This window comes from Odontesthes bonariensis, chromosome 21 (genome assembly GCF_027942865.1).
Source record: "Odontesthes bonariensis isolate fOdoBon6 chromosome 21, fOdoBon6.hap1, whole genome shotgun sequence".
NCBI classification, from domain to species: Eukaryota; Metazoa; Chordata; class Actinopteri; order Atheriniformes; family Atherinopsidae; genus Odontesthes; species Odontesthes bonariensis.
In genome coordinates, this window is record NC_134526.1 from 11,874,650 (window position 1) to 11,898,755 (window position 24,106).

General features: G+C 39.5%; 1 protein-coding gene across 1 annotated transcript in view; it reads left to right on the plus strand.

The window, feature by feature from the left end:
• The first annotated feature begins 4,720 nt into the window (after nucleotides 1–4,720).
• baiap3 (BAI1 associated protein 3) overlaps nucleotides 4,721–24,106 on the plus strand; it is a 38,619-nt gene continuing 19,233 nt past the window's right edge. Inside the window, exons 1-5 of the mRNA XM_075454157.1 lie at nucleotides 4,721–4,918; nucleotides 13,197–13,342; nucleotides 22,085–22,172; nucleotides 23,693–23,776; nucleotides 23,973–24,080. Of these exons, the coding sequence (XP_075310272.1) occupies nucleotides 13,209–13,342; nucleotides 22,085–22,172; nucleotides 23,693–23,776; nucleotides 23,973–24,080 (414 nt within the window). The 5' untranslated portion in view covers nucleotides 4,721–4,918; nucleotides 13,197–13,208. The remainder of the gene's footprint in view (nucleotides 4,919–13,196; nucleotides 13,343–22,084; nucleotides 22,173–23,692; nucleotides 23,777–23,972; nucleotides 24,081–24,106) is intronic.

Here is a 24,106-nt window from a genome sequence, read left to right on the forward strand (position 1 = left end):
ATTTGAAAAACCCTTTTCATAACTACAGTGACATTGTAAATAACGATAGTACACATTAAACACTGAGTGTAACTTTGTATTACGTTCTTTGCAGACAGACACAGCAAATATGATGGCCTTGAAGTAAGTAACTCATTGGTCACAATTTGTTTACAGATTTTTCTAATGATCATGCTGGTTTACATTATTGGCCTATTGGCTTAATGTCATTATAAATGTAATTAATGACAACTGAATTTTTCTGACAGGTGAAAATGTCAGCCATGAAAAAGGTACCAAAATGTTTCAGAATTCAAGCAGACCTGTTTTCTTTTGTTTTTTTTTTATCAGCCCTGGAATTGATTAACATTACAATATGATTTAGTGTTCTTGTAAGGTTGCCTTTGTGGGGTGTGTGATGTGTTTTAACTATTAAAAAAAAAAGGTTAACTATTAAACACTCATTTCAACTTGTACTAGATTCTGCTAATTTACCATAAATAAGTTACTGTTCTGGAAAGAACATCTTTGTTCTGTCAAATCAGCTCATACTGTGAATGACATGATATAATAGTTTAAAAAAGGCTCACGGCTTATCACATTTTTAATCAAATGAAAACTATAAATTATACAACAAGAAAATTGTTCATAACCCACAAAATGACAGAGTAACTGACTGCTCTTTTAATTCTTTTCTTTACCTGAAGGAGGCACAATAGGCACAAGAAAGGAAACAAAGACTGAAGGAGAGGTTGTTCCCATATCTGCAAATACGTGACATAAATTAATCTAATTATTTATGTTTTCCCATTACAAATACTAGAAGGTACTGTTTGTTTGTGTGTGTGTGTGTGTGTGTGTGTGTGTGTGTGTGTGTGTGTGTGTGTGTGAGAGAGAGAAACTAAGTTATGGCCATGCTGATGTAGGCCTGACAGGCCTGTAGATCCATAAAAAAATAGGTTTATTTATTTGGTAAATCCTTTCTTCCCCAGGACCCAATTAAGCTTCACTTCATCTTTGGTTCCACCAGAGGCGGCTCAGGAACATTTAGTTTGAATTATTGTGTTAGCAGTTTTACCACAGTGCAGAGCTGAGAGTAATTTTCTCCTTTGGCGATACACTTGTACGTGTTTTTCGTTCTGTTGCACGTCAGCACAGAAATTACAGGTGATGAAAAAACAGGATACCAGAGCTTTTCATTCTGAACTTAATTTCCACTAAGTCATCAGAACCAAATAAACCAATTCTGCAGAGGTACATTATCTACTGGAAGCAAGCTGACGTCTCGTGTCGCTTTAACGTTACCGATGTGATCAGCAGATTGTGTTGCTCTGAGCTCTACAGTACTGGCACCAGAATGATCTTTAACACTGCGTTTGAAAGTACTCCAAAACCTTGGTCAGCCACATTCACTTATAAGATAATTATATGACTGACATCTATCAAAGTTTGATCAAATATAAAACGGATTAAGTTTTTTAAAATTTGCAAATGAAGCAATCATCTATGAGAAAAACTCTATCCAATATAGCCTTCGCTGTAGCTGTCCTGTTATGTCACATCTGCAGGACCTCAATCTCTTTGAGTAATGGACTCAAAAAGTCGTCTTTGTTTTTGTCGCGGTTATGACCAAATCCTTCACTTGCTATTTGCCATCAACACTTCAAGCAGTTGTAACCAGCTGGGGAAGTTCTCTAATGATGTGTCCATGGAAACAAGGCCAATGGTCACATGTGTCTTATCACTCACCACAGGAAAAGCCTTCTGCTTGATCCTGCTCGAGATTTTAAAATGATATCAAAAACCACTGAGAAGTCGACCTTCTTGTTTTTCCTCTTTAGTGCTTTTAAAAAAGCCTTTGATGTAATCCAGATCCCGGATTTAGAGTCCTTGTCAGCTTGTTTTTCTAGTATTCATCCTGACAGATACTTACAACAATCACAATAGAAAATTAGCTCTCTTTACATGCAATTGTGAGAGAAAGGTTAAAAAAAAAAAACTTATCAAAAACAAAGAACTCAGATCCTTAACCAATTATCCAAATGCAAACCTTTCAAGAATCAGGTATTAATTAGAAATGCCTTTAAGCAGAAAAACACCTGTCTGGGCATTAGAAACGAGTTTCACTGATGGAAATTGATTGCGTACACAGAGTATATCCACATATTGTTCAGTGCTTGTAGAATGTATCTAAATCTCATTTTATGATGCAAATTACATTAAACAATCTGCTGGAAGTAAGTTTTCATGTTCCTAAGATGGCAAAGACATTGACCCCTTTATTCATCAACTAATTATGGCAACATATTCACTATATAAATGTTCATAAATCAATGCAACTATAATTTGCTGGACAAGCTGCTTAACAAAACAAACAAAACCAAAAAATACCAGAAATTAAGAGTAATACCCACCTCTCTAGGCACCACTGCCTACAACACAATGGATACCTAAGAATGAGCTATGGGGATCTTCTTGACATAGATTAATTCAGGTGAACTCTAATAAGGCTAATAAGAGAGCTTTTGTGAATTCTGATGAATAGCTCCATTTGTAAATTGCCAGTCCCTGGCTACAGGATGGTGCCCGCCTGCACCTTCTGTTATAATGCCCATGTGTGAAATCATTTCTACACTTACAGAGAGGCACCTCTCCCCAGCAAGCATATAATTGATATTTATGTGGCTATTTAAAGCATTTGTGAACACGGGCTTCCATTTACGTGTTATAATGAGCAAACAAAAGGATGAGAAAATGTTTCCTCTAACATAGGGACTTAACCCTTTGTGTAATACTGTATTTGTTTATGATTGAATGAAAACTAGATGGGGAACATATAGTCAAACCAAGTGGCAGTAGTAAATCTCCCATAAGAAACACAAAGAAGGAAAAAAAAAGGTTATTTATTTGTGTTATTCAAAACTAATTCCATGTTAAATCATCTCAGAACAACAACAAGTGTATGTGGTTGAATTTCAAGCCATCACTTAAAGTTTGAGCTTACCATCGCTTGTCCTAACAGTTCACGAGTCACTGGTCACACTTATGTCTGACTCTGTCCTTTCATTGCTCACTCGCTGTTTATAAATCATTTGAACAAGTGTCATCTTTTATAAGCAACATCGGAAAAAAATATGAAAGATGATTTCATTGTATGTGTTTCTCCAAGGACCAGTAGACCTTACTGAGAGGCCTGTGATGACTCATTGGGCTCCTTCCTCCTCAGCAGTCATAATTAGCCCACATTAAATACCGTTCAGGTGTAATGACATCGTCAAAAACTGCACGAGACAATACAGGTGAAAGACAGAAAAACACACGAATCCCATTTTGATTGACATCTGAACTTTCTCCCCTGTGCAGAATATTTTACTCCGCGCGACATCCCTCAGCAACAGTCAAATGATGCCTTCATGAACACTCCGTTAAATCCAATTTTATAACTCACTCGGTTATAAATAATCTGCTGAGTTGGGTGAGTTATGGGAGAAGAAATAAATGTACTGCTGTAGGACTCTGGCGAAAGGCTCATTTACAAACAAGAAAAACTAAAATGTATGTTTAATGGTTAAAAGTGGGATTTATTTATTTTATCCTCATATTTTAAACCTGAGTGAAATATATAATTGAATATTAAGACTGAATGAAAAAATATCATAAGAAGCTAATATTACCCTAATCCTTTCTTGCATGGCCATCTGATTTAATAAGAATTGATGAAAATTTGGAGATTTTAGGGAAATTCTAGGGAAGTTATATCTTTAAAAAATATATATATTTATCCATCCATCCATCCATCATCTTCCGCTGGTCCAGGGATCGGGTCGCGGGGGCAGCAGCTTGAGCAAAGAGACCCAGACGTCCCTGTCCCCGGCCACTTCCTCCAGCTCTTCTGGGGGGACCCCGAGGCGTTCCCAGGCCAGCCGAGAGACATAGTCTCTCCAACATGTCCTGGGTCTTCCCCGGGGCCTCCTCCCAGTGGGACGGGCCCGGAACACCTCACCGGGGAGGCGTCCAGGAGGCATTCTCACTAGATGCCCGAGCCACCTCATCTGACTCCTCTCGATGCGGAGGAGCAGCGGTTCTACTCCGAGCCCCTCCCGGATGACCGAGCTTCTCACCCTATCTCTAAGGGAGAGCCCAGACACCCTGCGGAGGAAACTCATTTCGGCCGCTTGTATTCGCGATCTCGTTCTTTCGGTCACTACCCACAGCTCGTGACCATAGGTGAGGGTAGGAACATAGATTGACCGGTAAATCGAGAGCTTCGCCTTCTGGCTCAGCTCCTTCTTCACCACGACGGGCCGGTGCAGAGCCCGCATCACTGCAGACGCCGCACCGATCCGTCTGTCAATCTCCTGCTCCATTCGTCCCTCACTTGTGAACAAGACCCCGAGATACTTGAACTCCTCCACTTGGGGAAGGATCTCATTCCCGACCCGGAGAGAGCATTCCACCCTTTTCCGGCCGGTATATATATTTATTCTATTTAAAACAAGAGTGTACATAAATCACATTAACTTTAAACTATGGCTTTAACTCTGACTTGTCAATACAGCTCAACTCTTTCATTTAATAACAAAGGTTTTACTAAAAAAATAATCCTACTTTTCACATTTCTTGTAGGGGCCAAGTCGTAATTGCGATATTTCCCACCGTAGTCAAGGTTTGTGAAGCATCTCCGCGCTTCCTATGGCCATATTTGGGTGGACATCAGGGAGCGTGAGCCCAGTAAAGCATTTCGAGGGGCTAATGTGAGCTTGTGTCCGTCGTCTATCTCAAGAAAAAGATCCAAACGTCGTTTTCTCACAAGTTGACTGCGACACGTTCACAGCAAGAAGCGACGTCCTGCTGCACTGATCAGAGCTTTTATTCCCACCAACTCTGACACACGCAGCAGCAATAACATTTCACTGTGGAAAACTGTCAAGAGACGCAGGTAAGGTGGATATTTTTTATAATTGAACAACATAGGAAAAAAATCCCTTTAGACTATTTCTTGAAAAAAACAAATGGGTTCCAGCTGTGCAGACTCACGCTCTCGTTTGTGAGGGAGGATGCTAAATTGGCACCTGTTGATTTGAATTCACTGCAGTTAGGAATGATATGAAATTAGCCTTTTTATGTGGATAATAAAGTTCTGCTGGCGCCCAGGTAGTCTGTATGAAAGTATGAAGGGGTGTGTTGTTAATAACTGATGGAGTTTATGAGGGTTTATAACCGAGGAATCAGCACTGTTACACTTAAAGATACATTAAATATAATAAATGCTCCACTAAATGTCTGTAGTGTGACCAGAAGTTTCCCCTCTGTTCCACATTTTGCGCAGATTTTCCCGCTGATACGAAGCCCGATCAGTAGGTCAAGTTGTCTCATTGTGAGACCAGACAGAAAAATCTGACACACATTCACATACAAAAGCACATTCCAGAATAACGTATTGGCTTTACCAAAATCCTGACAGGGAGATAAGGCTGTGCTCACATCAGGCACTTGCTCAGTTGTTTTAGCCTGATTTGTGCATGATGTTTTGTCAATATTTTCTGGCTTAAGAAGCTGCCACTCAATTTTTAGAGACCTCGACACCCAATTAGAATCAAAACACACGCACACGCGCTCACACACATACAGAGGCACCAAAGCAGCATTGCATCAATTAAAGATTATGCATTTAGTTGAAGCTGTTATTCAACTCTTGGTCCTGGTTATAGGCATCTTACGTTCACAGGAAACATTTTAGAACAGTGCTGTAAGCTCTGGTCCTCAGGTTGTCTAGCTTAGTGCTGAAGGAAAACAGAGCTTTGTTCGTTTCAGATGTCTTGAACTTGACATGATTTTACCACTTCACTAGCTGCCTTACAATTCTTCCAGAGCTTCACACTGGGTTGGATCAATCGTGTGCTCTGGAGAAGCTGGTGGAGCCGGTCTCTATTTCTCTTTCACACACACGCACACACACACACACACACACACACACACACACACACACAACCACACAGCTCAAACTGTCTTGTCCCTTAATGACAGCCACAGCAATTCAGCACTTTTAATTGAGCTGTTCTGTCATTATTGACAATAAGTACACGTTCACCTGATTAAACGGGTAATAAAAAGCATTATTTTCCACTGTTTATCAACCAAATGGAACCGCAGGCTAATTGAAGATAAGCTCTGCACTGGGCAGAACATAATCACTATGAAGCTTGGTATTTTGCAGAAATAATCTTTAGCTCATAGTTTCTTTGTCTGTGCAACTTTCTGCCTATTGTCTTAAGAAGCATCCTTGTGCGGGTCATAGCTTAGTCATTAATTAATCATAACCTCTTGTATTTATTAATAGAATTATGACCGTTACTCAAAAACCTGTCTCTTAAAACACAGCTTCCCTACATGCATCAAGGCATGACTGAAAGGTTGTTGTAATTAATTACAAACCAATTGTTGCGTTCATCGGTACCGGATTAATTATGGCCCGAGTGAACAGTTGTATGACTTTGGAGGATTGTATTGTAGCACAGTGTCTTGTAGATGGAGATTGATATTTCTGTGTAAACTGTGGAGGTTGTATTATTGCCTCTGCCGAAAGACTCAATGGCTGCTATTTTTCGACAGGAGTGTTACTGCTGGAGTGTTATCAGGGTGACAAAGGATGTATTATTTGTGGTATAATAAGCAAGAATCTGCGGCATTGTACAAGTTTTACATTTTGTGTGAGGCTGTCAGTGATTTGCGCTGCTTGGCTGTGCAGCAGACACTCTGTACAAAAGATCACAACGGTTGATTCTTGGGATATTCTCTGGAAATCAATTCTCAAGCCAAAGTGCCTGTCATGCGTCTGAACAGCACAGGCTATGTGAGCTGTTGGGAATAGACATGTACTGCCTTTTTTTCAGCTCAATAATAGATTATGTGTTATCCACAGGTACATGCAGTATAGATCACTGTCATATCTACACTTTTTCGCATCCATTCCCCTGGAAAGCTTATTAAAGGTTTGACACGACACAGACCTGGCAGTTTGATCCATTTAGCCTTTGTGTCCCTAAGGGTATGCTGCGTAATAACGCTAATGGTCAATGATGAAGCTCTTTGCTCTGTCTTAATACTCATCAGGAAACAACAGCAGCGCTACAGAATAGTCAACATCATATGATATGATTTGAATGTGTATCCCCTCTGGCTGGTGACTTAAAATGAAGTCTGAAGGAACATGGAGGTCAAAAGTCTTTTTTTATTCATTTACATCAACTGCTAGTGCCCTTATGGAAGGAGATAGTTAATGTTTCCCTTATATTTTGCAGACTAAGCAGCAATGCAATATAATAAATGCAACGTAATTATGTTGATTGTGAATTATTAAAAAACACATGTACATGTGTCTGTTTGAAGCAGTAATTGATCAATGAGCCTGGAGCAAATCTTGTTACCATGTTGACTTTTATAATCTTGTCCTCTTTAGATTTTTGCATGTATTGAAAACATCAGATGGGATTAACAAGCGTGACTAGTTAAAATGTGAATGCTCATGAGCCACACTGACATGCTCTCAGGACTGATTGTCGCCATGATTTTACTATGACTGACACAGTCGGAATGAGAAAACATGCAGGTGAGGGTGCGTTTTATATGCACTTTACACATTGTGTTGTCTTTTAGTCTCTATCCTGGTTCTAACAAGAGCCTATTTTGACTGTTAAATTTATCAATATAAACTGTGTGTATAGATGAACACATTATGGAATCCAGGGCTGTTTTTTTTTTTTTTTTCAGCCATTATAGAATTCCCTTTACCTGTATTTACCAGCTCCTTTCCCTCAACTGTTACCATAGAGACACATCCCTATCAGCAAGTCGACTTTGGCTTCAGGGCTCATTGGCTCTCACAGGAGGGATACTGGTAAGCAAGTGTCTCCGGTATGACTTTGGCACCAATGTAGCGAGAAAAGCATTTGCTTAGCTTTGACAGTGTTTCCTTGGCAGCCGGCGCCCCATCGCTGGTGGCGCGTCGCCCCGTTTTGTCACTATGAGTTGACGGCTGAGACAGTGTGAAATCCAGCCGGGAGAAAACTACCCCTGTAATTGAAATGAGTCCACCTGGGAGACCACTGCTTGGTGCTGCCTGTTAGCTGTCACGGTCCACGCTTATGCTTGCATGCAGGCCAGGTACGCATTAACAGGTATTATTTGGCCTGAGATGCCAATCGTTTGAAGTTTGGGCATATTTTACTCTGTTCACCACTACGAGCAAACATGCCACAGATAGTCCAGATGCATGTTAACTTAAAAGTGTCACGAATAGCATATTGCACTTTTAAAATAGATGTCACTTGATGGAGCATGCAACATTGTACAGTTGTACAGTGAGAAAACCAACATAAATAGAGCCACAGCACAGCTTGAAGCTGGAAGTACACACTCCTGTGGGTGAATTGAATGCTTTACGAGCGTAGATTTCTAAAGATATTTGTTAATGTTTTGATTAAAGTTAAATGTAGATGTGTTATACATGTTACACAAAAGTTTCTTAAAGCATGTCAAAAGACTGAGAACTATGTTGTACTGGATGGTTAAGTTGAGCTTTTTTTCTTCAGTTCAGGATTTATTAGGGTTGGTATAAAATCTGCTCCGTGACACAGTAACGTATTTAGTATAGGCGAAAGTGGACCCCGACCCCAAACGCTTCCATGTCACAAAAAGGCTTATTCTATTGCATTTGCTTTGGACTAGCCAACCTTGTAATCTAGCTGTGTATTTAACAACTGCCCTGCTTTCAATGAAAAAAAAAACAAGTCTTCCCTGGATACTGGAATTTCATAACTTTGGCGGTTTACTTGAATTGGAGACAAATAATGAGGCGAAAAAGAATTCATTTTGTGAGGAGCAAAGTTGCACCACAACAACTAAAATGTTAGAGGGGCTAAAAACCAGCTCAACTGAAAAATTGCTGATTCAAATCACCTTCAGAAGCTGATAAATCCTTGTGTTTTCTTAACACTGGCTTTGGAACTGATTTTTATCTTAAAAATTTATTTTTTCTTACAAACAAATCAAAGTGGTAACCCTTTTCCCTCAAAGCTCTCATCTTGCTTCTGATGGAGCTTAATTGTTACAAAATGCAGAAACTACCATAACCACGCTGGTATTGTATCAGAGAAGGCGTGATCTCAAACCACTATTAAGGGCCTTCCAAAAGCTTGGCTTAGTTTATCCAAAAAGTCCAAAAAGACAACAAACTTTATATATTTGGTGTTAGAAAACCCAAGAAAGGCCTGTGAGAGCATACAGAAAAGTCCCTTTTCATTCTTCTTAAACGTGCCATCTGTTCAAAATACTGTTTTCATGCAGCTGTCATAAAACAGGGAGAATCCATGAAATCTTTAGACGAACACGATAACACATTATCACAAATCCACCGACATCTGATCAGTCAGTTCAGGAATTCAAACTAATGCGTGTTTTTCAGAGGCATAGGTAAACACACTGGTCCTTTCCTTTTTTTTCCTGATAACATATCTATATTTAAATGTTCTGAATATTCCACAATGTTAGCTCTGACATCTGAGATGGAGAATTGAGACCTTTAGCAGGTGTTCATGGAGTAGAAATCTGAGAGTTTCCCAGAATTTCTCTTTGTGTTGCATCACAAATTAAGTCTAAAATCGAGAGAGTATTTACACATGAATCTAACAAACCAATTATTCCAATCCCGATCCTCCTATATTGATAGCAGACTGTTCTTTGGCTCAGCCAGTGATGCAACTTGTTCCATGAATTTCTGGCGTACTTTAAACTGGAAAGCTGAGTGCATTCCACTCTCTGTGCAGTTGGCTGAAAGCACTGAATGATTGCACTCACACAGGCCAATATGCTACATTTGCTGGATCCATTTGGTGTCAGCACTGTAATTCAAAACAAGCAACCTTCAATAGGGCCATCCAAAAACAAGAGAGAAAAAAATTAATCAACGTTGCATGTAAAACGAGCCGCATCAACAGACTCTCTTCCACAAGCGCGCCAAGCTAATTGTCCTTTATTACAGTTTGTTAATAGCAGTGACTATTGTGTCTTCTGCTGGTGGAAAAGTCCATGGTCCAATGCCTCTTTTTCCATATAAATGTGCAGACATTGGCTGTCATCAGTTGAAAAGAGTATTTGACTGCCTGAGTGTGTCAGTCTCCTGAAACAACCTATCCATCAATCAAACCCTGTTTCTGTTGTGTCTTTGTCATTTCCTTTTCAGTCTTCTGTCTCCTCGTCTTTTACTGCTGCACACCGACTGTTAGAGTTTCACAAACGGAACGCTGTCATCCAGGTGGAGCAGTATCACAGTTCTCCAGCTTCACACTGCAGTATAAATGGGAGTAAGAAATAAACATGAAAGGACAGAAATGCCGTTAAGGAGACTTGCTTTGACTTCCTCACCCTCGTTTGCTTGCTGTATTTCAAGTGTTTTTTTTTCTGCACGAGCGGCTGACATTTATGCGATTAAACCGCAGCCATCGGATCGTTGTAAAGCTTTTACTTGAAATACAAAATTAAACTTAAACAGCATTTTGAGCAGTCTTGCTGCTGCAGTGATTGGATGTGATGTTTCACACATTTATTTTCACCCCAGTGCAGGCTGTGCGGCTTTAATATTGAATCGCTGGTATTTGCAGACAGCCAACCTTCTCTTGGGATTAAAATGATTAACTCCTAATAAAAGGTGAATACTGCCTATAAATAATGAAGGTCCTTGTCTGACATTTAACAAAAAAAAAATCAAAAGGGCATTGCACTTAGAAACAATATTCAGTTCCGTTATGTTCTATTAGTCTTATAGCTTTGCTCAGGCTTCAAACTCACCTGTGGCTGAAGGCTATGGAGACCTCACTTACTTACTTGTACAAAGACATTTTCATGATTACTGCAATTTTTTTCCCTTCTTTCTTTACCTTGACATGTGTAAAGTTTGATTTAATATCTCTTTTCAGAGCAGTTTATCTCTTTCGTTCATCTTTGATTCTTCTTCTGTGGAGTGCAGTGACAGTGCACAACAATGTTACGAGGTTACATGATTCAGTTATACTTTAAGGACTCCGTGAAGTCAAAATGAGAACTGGCTTTATGGCAAGCGATTCTGAAGACGACCTACTCAGTCTCAGGAAATTGCTTAGCAACACAGTGCCAATTTCTCTAAGGTCGCCAGGTGGGCTCAGTTTTTTTTATTTATTTTTTTTTTATTCATATTTTTCCGTCACGATAACCCAAGAATAATTTTCTCTGCAAATGCTTTGATGACATTTCTACATTTGTTAAATAAAAAAAAGAATGTGTTGAATTTATAAAAGAAAGCATGTATTACTATTTAAATCAGGTCTACAACATGTGTGATTGATAACTTGCTTTTTGAACCATATGCCTTTGTGGGATCGAGACCAACATATCACAATTGTTATTTTCACGTCTGAGTTACATTCAGTCGGTAACAAGACAACACTTCACTAAAACACTTCTGTCACTTCCTGGTTGGGTTTAGACAGGAATGTCACTTGGTTAGGGTAACAAAAAAAAAATCACTGTTAGGTCTACAAATGTTCCTCACATATTGTAATATAATTGTAGATTGTATCTGCCTAGATGCCCATAGGACCTATTCATAGGCAGAAGTCGTGAACAGGGGAGACATCTTAGAAAAAACAGTGAATTGCCCCCCCAAGAAATCACTAGCCCTTCTAACAAATCCGTTGTGACTTATCAGTGAAAAGAAAAAAAACATTTTTTGGTAATTTACACATGCCAAACATGAGGGGCTCAGCTTTACGTCAGTGTATGCTTATATACATCAAGCTGGCATGGCAGAGTCAGATGAGTAACAACAGCATCGTTGGTTAGAGCGTTTCGTTGCTGGCTTCTCTTACAGATTGCCTGTTTCCCCCCTTGTTCCTACCTCCCTCACTGGCTCAGAGGGGAATCAATGGCAGATCAACTCCCCCATGCCACCTCTTTACTTTCACACATGACACCGGTATGCGTCAAAGGTGCATGAGTCCTAGCTTGAAAGCCATATTTGAAAAGGCCTAATGTTCTTCCTGTCTTCCTCATAGTACCAACAGCAATATATTTGCTGTGCAGCCCTGCCAGTTCCATCTGTAGGTAACTACTTTATAAAGACCAAGTTAAGACTAGGCATGTGTCAAACATTTTTACTAACACAGACAGTGTCGCTTTTATTTGGTTTGTTTTCCTCCATCCATTAAATTGCTGTTTAGTAGTGTCTGTCTATTTCTCTATGAAGGCGTATTCTTACACGCATCATCACTCTTGTGGTGGTTAAAATAGTTATGTGTGTTTTCCTACTGTAAACTTTGTCTTTTGTAGATGATGATAGTAATATTTCTCTGGTATAAATGTTATATTAACTTACCTCAAACAGGTTTAAAGCATATTATTATTATTTTTTTTTTAATCTATATTAGGTGGATTATGTTGTGAAACACGCTTGGCATGACAATCTGAAAGAGAGTCCCCCTCATTAGCATAATGAAGCAGAAATGCTAACAGAAATGTAAAAATGGATTCAGGGAACAGAAATACATGCACTTTTGGAGATAAAAAAGGGGGAGAATATGCAAAGGGGAAATGAGGGGATGATTACTCACATCTATGAACGTAAAATGACTGAAAATCAATTCATAATTGATGATGAATAAGAACTAACGGGAACTTAAATTGACGAATTGATTTATTTCTAGAGCCGTTCATAATTTTTCATATTGTTCAATATGAAGGATTTAGGCTAATTTATCCTCCATACTCTGTAACGTCCTTGTACATTTTAGTGTTGACATGCAGACAATAACCAGGTATTTTACAAAGATAGTTATTTTATTCATTTACTTTCCACTGTTTTCATTTATGGATTTATTTTAGTGATAACAGCATTTATTACATTGCTGTATTGCAACTTCTGCCTCTCAGCCCTGAAAGTTTTCTTGATTTGAATATTTTGTACAAAACGCTGCCCCAAAACTGGGGGTTGTTCGACTCTGAACTGACCAGACTAAGTGGTGGAAGATAAATTGCCTCCCCTGCAACACCAGTCAGATCCAGAAAGAAATTGAACACACAGTGCAATTACGCAAAAACTGCAGGAGAGCGAATATGAAGCTGATTTGCAGTTGAAGTGATGTGACAATATCTTTGTGTTTGCTCTTTGTCTTTACACCGTGTGCCAGTGAAAAAACATCATGACGACGCTGCTGGACCTGAAGAGTAGTGTGCTGCGGCAGGTGCAGAGAAGCCAGTCCCTGAGAAGCAGGAGGGAGCCACCTCCCACTGCCAGCAGCCCCCTCACACACTGTCCTGAGCCCCTGCCCCGCAGGTGAGTCGCTGGTGTCAACAGCTTTACACTTAAACAGGGCTTTATTTACTGTGGAATGACAAAGGTGAAGGTGTTTTTTTCTGGATGTGTCATCCGTGGAATTTTATTGATACTAGTAGTTCTCATCCATTTTACACACCATAAGTCATTTTATTTAGGGTTACATTTTTCGGTGGGCAGGCTTTTTAGAGATAGAAAGATGGATTATTGGTATGGTTATAATTCACTTGGTTGCTGCTATTTTGGATAAGTAATTTCTTTGATAATGAGAGAGTTCTTTTGTTTTTTGTTTTTTTTGGGGGGGGGGGGTGCTCTGCGGCAATAATTCATGTCAGATACTCATTTGTTTTCCACTGGCTGCACGGCTGAAGCCACAGGTCATAATTTGTTGTAAACACACTGTTTTAAATGCATGACATTTATGTCAGGGTTGCAGCTTGCTGTGAGAAGACTATTCAGCAGCTGCCTTTCCCCCAAAGGACACATCAACCACATCATTAAATGCACAGGCAGGCTTTTAGGGGGATCACAAATTCTACTTTGTTGCATATCAGATTTACATCCCATGGTTCTGATATCAGAATGTCTGCTACTTTTGATCTATAGAGCATCTTCTTGCTCAAAACCAGCTGCTTGGTGCATGTGTTTTGTATGCAAATTGAAATATACACACGTTTGAATGGATATAAGTTTACATGTTTGTATTAATATATTGTTGTGCATGTTTATACACTTGTGTAAATACTAACTTTTTTTGTGGCACACCCCAAAAGTAAAGGGCTGAATACCCACCAGGGGATCTTGTGTCTCTGATTTGCTGGGGAACTTTTTTTGCTGAAACAATGTAGTCCACTATAATTCCCTTAGAGGGAATATTCGCTTACAAATATAGACAAAGTTGTTCTGAGTGATCACCTTCATCCTGTGATGAAACGATGGGAGTGCTTTCTTCTGAGATGGTACTGCCCCCATACTTAGAGACTAAGGGGCCTCTGAATGGTTAATGAAAATGAAAATGATGTGAATCTTTTGCTCTGGACTTAACAAGCTCTACTAAAGCCATTCACTACTTTGGGAGATTTTGGATTGATGTTAAACACAGCCCTTCCCACCTTCATTATCCAAAGACCGAGTAAGAAAATGTGTTTTTGAAGAAATCCCTTCTGTCCATTCAGCAGATTTCCAGAAATTGGTAGAAAATCCACGTAGTTCCCCACACTGTTATTAGTACTGTTTTTTACAACAAAAGAGGCGTATTTAAAGGGATAGTTCACCTCTTTTGACATGAAGCTTTATGACATCCCATACTAGCAATATCGTTTATGAACATTGACTTACCCCCCGCTGCGTCCTGTGAGCCGAGTTCCAGCCTCGTTTTGGCATTGACGAAAGTAGTCCGGCTAGTTGGCTGGGGTTTAAAAAATAAAGCGTTTAGCTTCTCAAAACAATATGCGTTCAAAAGAGAAAAAAAAAAGTCTGACCTCACAATCGCTTGGCGCTATTTTCTCTTTCTTCGTATCACTGCGTGCTGTGTAGACCGTGCAGACCAAAGTGCAGACCGAGCAGTCCCCTATTTCCGAGCAGCAAACACCGTAACGGCTGTCGGCAGGCGGCAACACGCAGTGATACGAAGGGAGAGAAAATAGCGCCAACCGATTGTGAGGTCTGACTTTTTTTTTCTCTTTTGAACGCTTATTGTTTTGAGAAGCAAAACGCTTTATTTTTTTAAGCCCCGGCCGACTAGCCAAACTACTTTCGGCAACGCCAAAACGAGGCTGGAACTCAGCTCACAGAACACAGCTGGGGGTACGTCAATGTTCATAAACGATATTGCTAGTATGGGATGTCATACAGCTTCATGTCAAAAGAGGCAAACTATCCCTTTAAGAGGCTTTGTTTGGACATGTGCAAACCCGCTCAATTAAAACAAGTCAATTAAAAGCTTTCCCTACTACTTGCAGTAGTGAGTTTATCATCAGTGCTCTGAGGGCTAAAATTTACCGTCTCATTATACCTCTACCACCCCAACAACAGGCGTGTCATGACAACAACATGAAGGGATGGCGTTACACTGTATCCTACAGGCTGTGTTTCTGATTATCACGACTCTCTGTTCTCAACAGGCTAGGTTATTACTTTTGATGGGACCGCTGACATCAGCTCTCACACTGCAGGACAGAGAATAAGCTTTCAGCTGTTTTGTCAACAGGTGAAAAAAAGGAGAAAAAAAAAATACAATCCATTTATCTCATCCATTTTCTTTGCCTGTTGTTAATGTCAGTTTCAGAGCAGTCATGTGAGATTTTCTGTAAGAAAATGTGAGCTGTGTATACTTGCCTCAACTACAACATCCTCCATTTTTTATATCCAGGTTAAAAACATTTCTTTTCTCATGTGTCTATGCATGAAATCTGCACGGTATCTTTTAACTTATCTTGACTGTTGCTTGGTTTAAATTCATTTAAATGATTTTATTTGTTTCTCTTTATATTCTTTTATGTATTTTTAATGCTTCTTCCACTCCCTGCTGCAATGCTTTTATTTTATGTAAAGCACTTTGAATTATCTGTACATGAAATGTGCTATACAAATAAATTTGATTTGATTTGATCCTCAGTCAAAATGAGCTTTTACACCCCCCCTTTTCCCTAACTTGAAGTAATTTTTTCTTAGATGCTATTCGTTGCCTGTGTGGTCACCTTTCAATCTGTCCACTCCACTCACAGATAATTTGGCACCGTGACATGTACAAGTCGGTTCACAGAGAGTCATGTGAGGAGTATCGATTAGCCAATCAACGTCTCTTTGAACCAAGTAGAAGGTTTTGGACGGGTTTGCAAGTGTCACCTACCCTACGAAATCTGGTTCAAAAGCAATGACACAAGCTTCAATGAATGACACAGTTATTTATGAAACAAGTATGTATGAACACTGTTGAGAAGAAGTGAGGTAACTGCCCACAGTGTGGTTAAGAGACAGGACGGGTGTTGGAGAAAATGGAGGGAGTAGGATTCTTATCATATTTTCTCACATATTGTCTTATATTTTATCTTATAATGTTATTGTCTCGATCAAAATATAGGCAGTCTGAAAATGAGCTTTTTTTTTTAATGATGAAGCATCTGGGTGCAACAGCCAGTGTTCCAGGTGTCATTGTTTTTTAACTTTGAAACATTTAAGAAGCTGCTAAAAGGCTTAACTTAAGTCTTATGACAGTACTTTTGCCTCTATCGCTTTTCACACTGACTGTTTCCATGCATACAGATGAAGCCTGCTCAAGCATGATTGGTCAATACTGCTCAGGCCATAAACACAAACCAGCAAGTCTCAAGTAATCAGTGTTGTCTCTTGTCTCATCTGAATATTCATTGTATTTACAGAAAATAATATGCTAATATTGTGTCGCCATTATCTCGACAGCATTTTGTAGTTGTAGGTTGGGAGAACACAACCTCAATTAATTTTGTTTGTCTCGATTTTGTCTTCCCAATTTTATACTTTGATTCTCTTGTTAAATTGTATGTAAGAGTGTATGTAAGATTTTTTTTTTTTTTTTATTTTATAGTGGAGGGAGTGCCTTTCTTATTGCAACACATGAAGTGGCTCAGGTGAAAAGAGCCATCTGATTTTCTTCCACTCCTGTTTAAAGCTTCATCTTAAGCCAAAAGTGATAGTATGAACCTGTGGTTTCTATGGCAACCTAAACAGGCTGCTGTCACGATGTGAACTTATACTTGAAATGACAACTATGTCTATTTTTAACATGGAAAAATACCTCAGTACTGTGTTGAATAGTGAAAATTTAGGGGTTTTGGTGGCACATTTATCTATTTTTATGAGTAATATGTTCCAGTGTCATTATCTTTTATTTCTATTTTTAACGGAAATCAAATCTGCACTCATTAAAGACTGATTTGAACTGACAGTATCTCACCTTTCTCTCACCAGCTCCCTGGTGCTGCTGCCTTCCCACTGAGCCTCGGTCTGAGCGCTCGTCATTAGGCTTAGGCTGTTGATCTTCGTTATCCATTCAGACTGCGGCTGACCTGCCTGCACTCTAACTTTAATTGAGAATTTGCAAATGAGGTCGGGTAGATTTGGGGCTGCACCGTCCGCAGCTGTTGACCCAGTGGTACTCTCAGCCTTCAGAGCTGAGGCTCTCCAAGCAGACTGGCATATTAGAGGTGAAGCATTTTATACAGTGGAGCAAATTATAGTTTTACCTCTGTGTGAGCTGACTTTTAAATGTCCAGAAATGTACAAGACACTCAGCGATTAGCTTGATTGATTTCAAATTATTAGCGATTTACCGACTGTGCAACAAAAACCACGAGGATGTATATTTTAATCTATAGTTCTGTGCTTTATTTTTTGCTGATTTCACTCTCTGATGATATGTTTATGACTTATTGGTGTCCCCATATACAGGCTCTTACAGTATTTCTTAAAAATACAGCATAGCAGAACCAGAACCCCCTGATGCAGAAGCAGATGCAGAAGCAGGTGCAGAAGCAAAGGCAGTCAGGCTCCCAAATTAATTAATTTATTCATTTAATTGTTTATTTATTTAGTTGTTTGTTTGGTTATCTGTCTATCTACTCAGAAGATTTAGAAATGACTCAGACAGATGTGCACTGCAGTATGTATCAAATGCCTTTAAAAAAGGCATAAATGAGGTATTTGCTGGGAACTACTTTCAGATTCAGGGCAGACAGATATTTTTTACTTTAGTAAGTATTTACTTCACCCCACAGTGTACATAAGAACAAACAAGCACTAGGTAAAGCAACTATGCCGTTTGATAAAGTACTGATTAACCTTATATTTTCTTTGATCTGTAGATTAGATGATAGATAACTTTAACTATAACAAAATATAAATGCATCACAGTGCTAAATCCCACGGATATCTGTATTATCCTGCAGGATATTTAGCTAATAAATAAAACAACAGATGAGCCAGAATGTGTTGAAGGATTTCAGGTACTCTGAAATATCTGTAACACACTTTATATCTATAATGTACTATTCAATGTATAGTATATCATAACATAGTATCATATACTTTTTATCTGTATGCAGATGCAGTCATGGTCGGCTCATTCCTTTGACATGACGTTTCTTGCTCATCTTTAGCTGATTCTCTTTAGTTTGTTTTAATCATGAATCTACTCAAATGTGTTTATTTATATATTCATTCATTCCTTTTCAAATCCCTTTTCATTCTATTCAGGGCCATGGGAGGGCAAGAGACGACACACTCACACTCGCTCTTTGGCTCTTGGAAAATTACCATTGAACCTAACGTGCATGTTTTTGGATGGTAGGTAAAGTCCAAGGAGCTCCATAGAAGCAGGGGAGAGCTTATTTATGAATTAATTCTCATTTAGTAAATTTACTAAAAGAAAAATGCAGCTTTCTTAAAATTCTAGTCAAACCTCAACAAAAAAAATATGGAATTCCCACTTCTGGAGAATGTTCATTCAGCTGTTTTATTTTGTCTTAAAGATTTTTAAAAAAATCTTAAATATGGCACAAACTGCTTAATTTAACTGCTGTTTTTTTTGGCTTTGTAACACACATCTAAATAATATAAATAAATAAAAAAAGAAAATTTGTAATTTTAGACTTTTTAAGATCACGGAGAGGACAGAATACTGAAATCACTCATAAGAAAAATGATATGGCATCACTCCATTATTTGCACATTTGTAAATATGTAAATTAGCCTGCAGTCAAAAAGATTGCATGACAGCCCGCGAGTCGACAGAAAACATGGCCCCTACTGCTGGGCCACTCTGCCATTAAGGTCTGAGTGATGGTGGCACTTCTCTAAGGCTGCCCCCTTCTGCATGAAGGAACTCTGGATCTCCTGAACTCTGGCAATTGGCTTGCTGGTCATCTGTCAGCCTGAGGCCCTTCATCCTTGGTTACCCAGTTGGGTTAGACAGCCGTAACTAGAAATTCAGTTGGTGACTTCAAAGCTCCTCCATTTTGGGCTAATGAAGCTCTCTTGTATATGGTCGGACATCTTTTCTCAACCGCATGGTGGAGCTTTCACTGTGACACACACCACACCATCGACTGGGAGATCTTGTATAGACCAATGTGTGATTGTCATTCCAAAATCCGGCTTTTGCTTTGTTACTACAAAGTAATGTGCATAGAATGAGCATAGAAAATAAACTCAATCTATCTTCGGACGAGGATGAAACCTCTCAAATGTGGACATTTTGAACCAAAAAGTGGATCATTTCAAGTCCTTTGGTGGTAGCTGTGGAAAGGCTGATGTGTCCTTACTGAATTGACTTGATGGAGAGATTTAATCAGGGCTTTTTTGTGATTGTTCAGAATCTCCACACTGAAGCCTTTCCACCTGTAATGTGCTGTTGTTTAATCAACCATCTAATTAGAGTAAAACAAACAGTCTTTTGTGTTATTGAGGGGGATCCTTGTCGTAGAGATCTTTGTTTGTGGTGCAAGAAGCAGACTCGTACTTTGCAGCGACAACCGTGATGAATCAGATTTTAAAAAGCGGATTATTTTATTAGAATGCAAGTCGACGTCACATTCTTTTTCATGCTGTAGATGACAATGATGTCTGCAGTATTAATTATTATCTATGCACTGCCATATTATGTTGAAGTTGGAAGAGAAGGGCTGCTGTCACCTTCACACACCCAATTAGTCATGTTTAAACACATTCTGTCGGGGAGAAGAAGTACACAGGGTCCGTGTTTTGTGTTTATGCTTTGCCTCTGATTTACTCTGGAACACAGGAAATCATGATTGAAGCATTTGGATGAATTCTGAAAATAAATTAGAATAAAATGAGTTTTAAAAAAAGAGATCTGTTTCCTAGCAACGCAAAATCGCTTTGTTATTCTGGTAGCTTGTGTGCGTTTGCATGGATGTGTGTGTGTGCATGTGAGAGAGAGTAATGTTGGAAGGGGTATGAGCACTGTTTTTGTTTTTTATATATGTAAATAACAGCCAAAAAATTGACTGCGTGTGATGTAGCATCAATTGGGTGTTATTTCTGCTAATAAACACAGCGTCTTGAGCTCGAAAACAAAGATCCCAGACTCTCAGGACAAATCCTCGAGCGGACTCACAGAAAACTGGACAGGAATATGGATCGGAGAATGCCCTGGACAGTTGAAGACAGATGTGAAGAGAACGGGGTGACTTAAAACAATTTAGCATAAAATGAAGCTTTTGTGCAAATGAAACAGAACAGTTCCGAACACAAAGCTCGCTGGTTTTACCAAACTGGAGTCAATTACAGATTGTAGACTCAGTTTGTGTTTTTTAGCTTTCAAACACTGACTGAAGAGTTTCCGATAAGAAAACATTTGGGCTTTTGATGTGTATTTTTAAAAAAAGTTGGAAAGTTGTTTCAATTAGGAATTTACATGGTTGATTTTGATTATTAACCACACTTATCCATCTAATCTAAATAACTTATCTTTATTAACATGACCCAAATGTTACAGGTTCAAACCTTTTCATCAGTATTTTTATACTTTATAAACAAGATATCTTTTGGTTTTACACTATAAACAACCAATCAGAATGCCATTGTGGGATATGCATAATTAAATTAGTGGAATTAAAGATGACTTCTAGGCATTTTGCACAGCAGATGATTATTTGAGAAAACAATCATTTGTATAATATACTGATAACTGTCAATTGCAGCCCTGCTTACTTTATCCATCCATCCATCTCTACGCCTTATCCAGTTCAATGGGGAGAGATGAGGGCTGGTGTCCATCCTAGCTACCATCAGGCAGGGCACAACCTGAATGAGTCGACAATCCACCGCAGCGCCAACAAAGAGACAAACAGCCAGACATACCCGCTCACACTATCAGTCACCAGTTAACCTAACTAACATGCGTGTTTTTGGACCGTGGGAGTAAGCCAGAGAAAACGTGCAACTCCACACATGAGATTCAAACCAGGAACCTTCTTGCTGTAAGGCAATGGTGCCAACCACCACACCACTGTATAGCCCTTATTACTGTTTTATGTTATGTTGCTGTAGATTGCAGTCAGTCTGTCGTTGATTCATGATTTCATCCGATTATACCAAACACATCCATCTTTTAAGTTAGACTGTCTTTTAAGTTGACGCCAGTGAAAACCTTACCAATTCTCCCAGCATGACTGCCATTAGTTTCCATCAATACCTCGAAGGTTTGCCATCCGCTCCCCCACCATGGTGAGAGTCAGTGGGTGCTGGGATGGGCTGCCACGCCTGCTGTGATTTGATGACGCTAATAAAGGACCGAGTGTGGAGTGCTCTTCTGTATAATACGACGGTGTTGGCTGATAAATGAGGAAGTAGACAGGTGCTGGGAGGTTGAGGAGTTAAAAACAGACGCCCTGACTGATCCCGGTGGTTCTGCTACAGCTCCCATCATGGTGGCCGCCTGCCGCGATGATTTCCATACAGGCCTGGAGGAAGGCACCCTTGGGAGATTTGAGAGGAGTGAGAGGTTGGAACGAGGGTGGTTTTGGTGGGGATTCCCAAGGTGTTCAGCCAGCCACTCTTTGACTGAATGTGCCTGTATTACCATGACAACTGGGGCCAGCAGGAATCCAGGGATTCACTCGCACCTGGAGGAAACGGAAAGCATCATTTGCATTTTATATTTATACCACAGTGCAATATGCATCCCTCCTCTCATCATTTTCCATCTTAAGTTTCAGAGATGAATATTGTTCTTCTTGGCAGGGTGTCAGAGGAGAGCGTTGAGTTCTTTGAACGTATGAACGCCATTCTGCAGAAACAGGAGAACATGATGCGGGCGGCCCAGGCTGAGGTAACCCCCACCCAACTTCCACATTTCCATCTGTTACACAATTGAAACATGTAGAGTCTGTGTTGTGAGCAAGCCTCAGAGCTGTCTTCCCACCCACCATGGTCAGTGTGACGTCCATAGACAGAAGGACCGGGTTAAACAGGGTGCTCTGAGGACTGGGACAGCTGTGACAAGCTGCTGTCCATGGATATGTTTCGTCTCCACTGCCAGAGCTAGGCGTGTTTGCTGAGAGCGAATCAACATTTTACCCCCAAACTCCTGCATGTCAGCATAGTGTGAAATAGCAGAAAAAATGGTGATCTTGGTAGAGACATTACTATTACTCATTACTATTAAAATAATCATTTCAGAACTCATGTACTTAAAAATTGGTTTGCTTTTCTAACACTGAAAACTGCAGTGGTGGAAAGATGCTTCTACTTTAGGAGGGACTTAAGTTTTCCCCTCATTTACTGTTATCCCATACACATGATAGTAGATATTTACTAAGACTAAGATTTTTCTCATAACCAGTCTTAAAACCTTTAACATTGCTTTGATTGGAGACTAATGGTTTCCTTTTGGGCAAGCTCTTGACATAAAATGCAGTTGGGTCACAATCACCAGGGAGAATTTTTTTTTTAGAATGACCTGAACTATGAAATGAATAAGTATGTGACTCACAATTTGGTGTAAAAAAATTATAGTACTCAATAAATTTTATTATATCCTTGTCCCTGAGGCAGTGATGCAACCCCAAACCATTACATTTCCAACACCACACTCCACAGTTGTTATGAGCTCATTCTCCCAGTGTTTGTCTGTTCAATGTTCAAATGGCAAACTGTTGATCTGCTGAAAAGTTCTTTAAGGACTGCACAGGATTTTTCCCGATATGGCTAAAATTAGTGCAGCTTCTTTCTGATTTTGGATTGGTGCACTCTGACAGCTGCAGCAGGGGTTACTTGCGGATTCTGTCATAACAATTTGGGTTCTGGTGAGCATATTTTATCGTCAAATGGTCTAAGCTGAGTGTACTGAGGCAGTTGGTCATTTGAAATGTGATTTCAAATGATTTGATTACAGTTGAATGATTTATATCAGACATATTTTCAAAAGCACAGACATGTTTTATAGACTGAAAAGCCAGCGCACACAATTACTGCAGCCTTGAAATGTTCTGTTTGTTATTCAGAGAGACTGCATTTGAGAACATAAATGTCTAATTCAAATCGACAAGACTTTGTTCAGAGTTTACCAGCCAGCTCCATAGTAACTGTAAACAGAGGAGGTAATCTTCCATAGACTTCACGGCGAGTTGGTGTTTATGCCGATGACATTTGCTACTTTGTTCTCTTTTCTGCTTGCCCGTCCGTTGCTTGCTGAGCAACCGTGTAACCTTTTTCAAAATAATTTCCCTTGACCTAAGTGACAACAATAACAATACCTAACTGTGAACTCAGTTATCCCCACTTATCCTCAGCACAACCTTTATCAAATACCTGTTTTGTTCGGGCTGATCTGGTTCTATTTCCTCACAGTGCCAAGGAGGGGCCTGCACAGTGCCGCCACCACAAGAGCACGTGGACCAGGCCTTTATCTCTGAAAGAATCAGCAGGACAGAGGTGTGTCGGCTTTATTTATCTTTTTTTTTTCTTTCATTCTGATTTGACAGGGTTAATATTTTAAAACACAATATAACAGTTTTATAAAACCTTTTTATCCCTGCTTTTGATGTGCAGGAGAGCAGAAAGCATGAAGGCAAAAGAACAGCATTTATTTTTGAAAGTAAGTCATTAAGTGGAATGTGTTTTCATGTAGCTGGATCTGCTTTATGAGGAAGCTGTGTACACGGTGGTCAACAGGGTGGGTGTGCCTGCGCCAGAACATGTGAAAAGTGATGACGACTTGTTTGCTTATCTTTTGAAGGTATCTATCTGTCTGTCTGTCTGTCT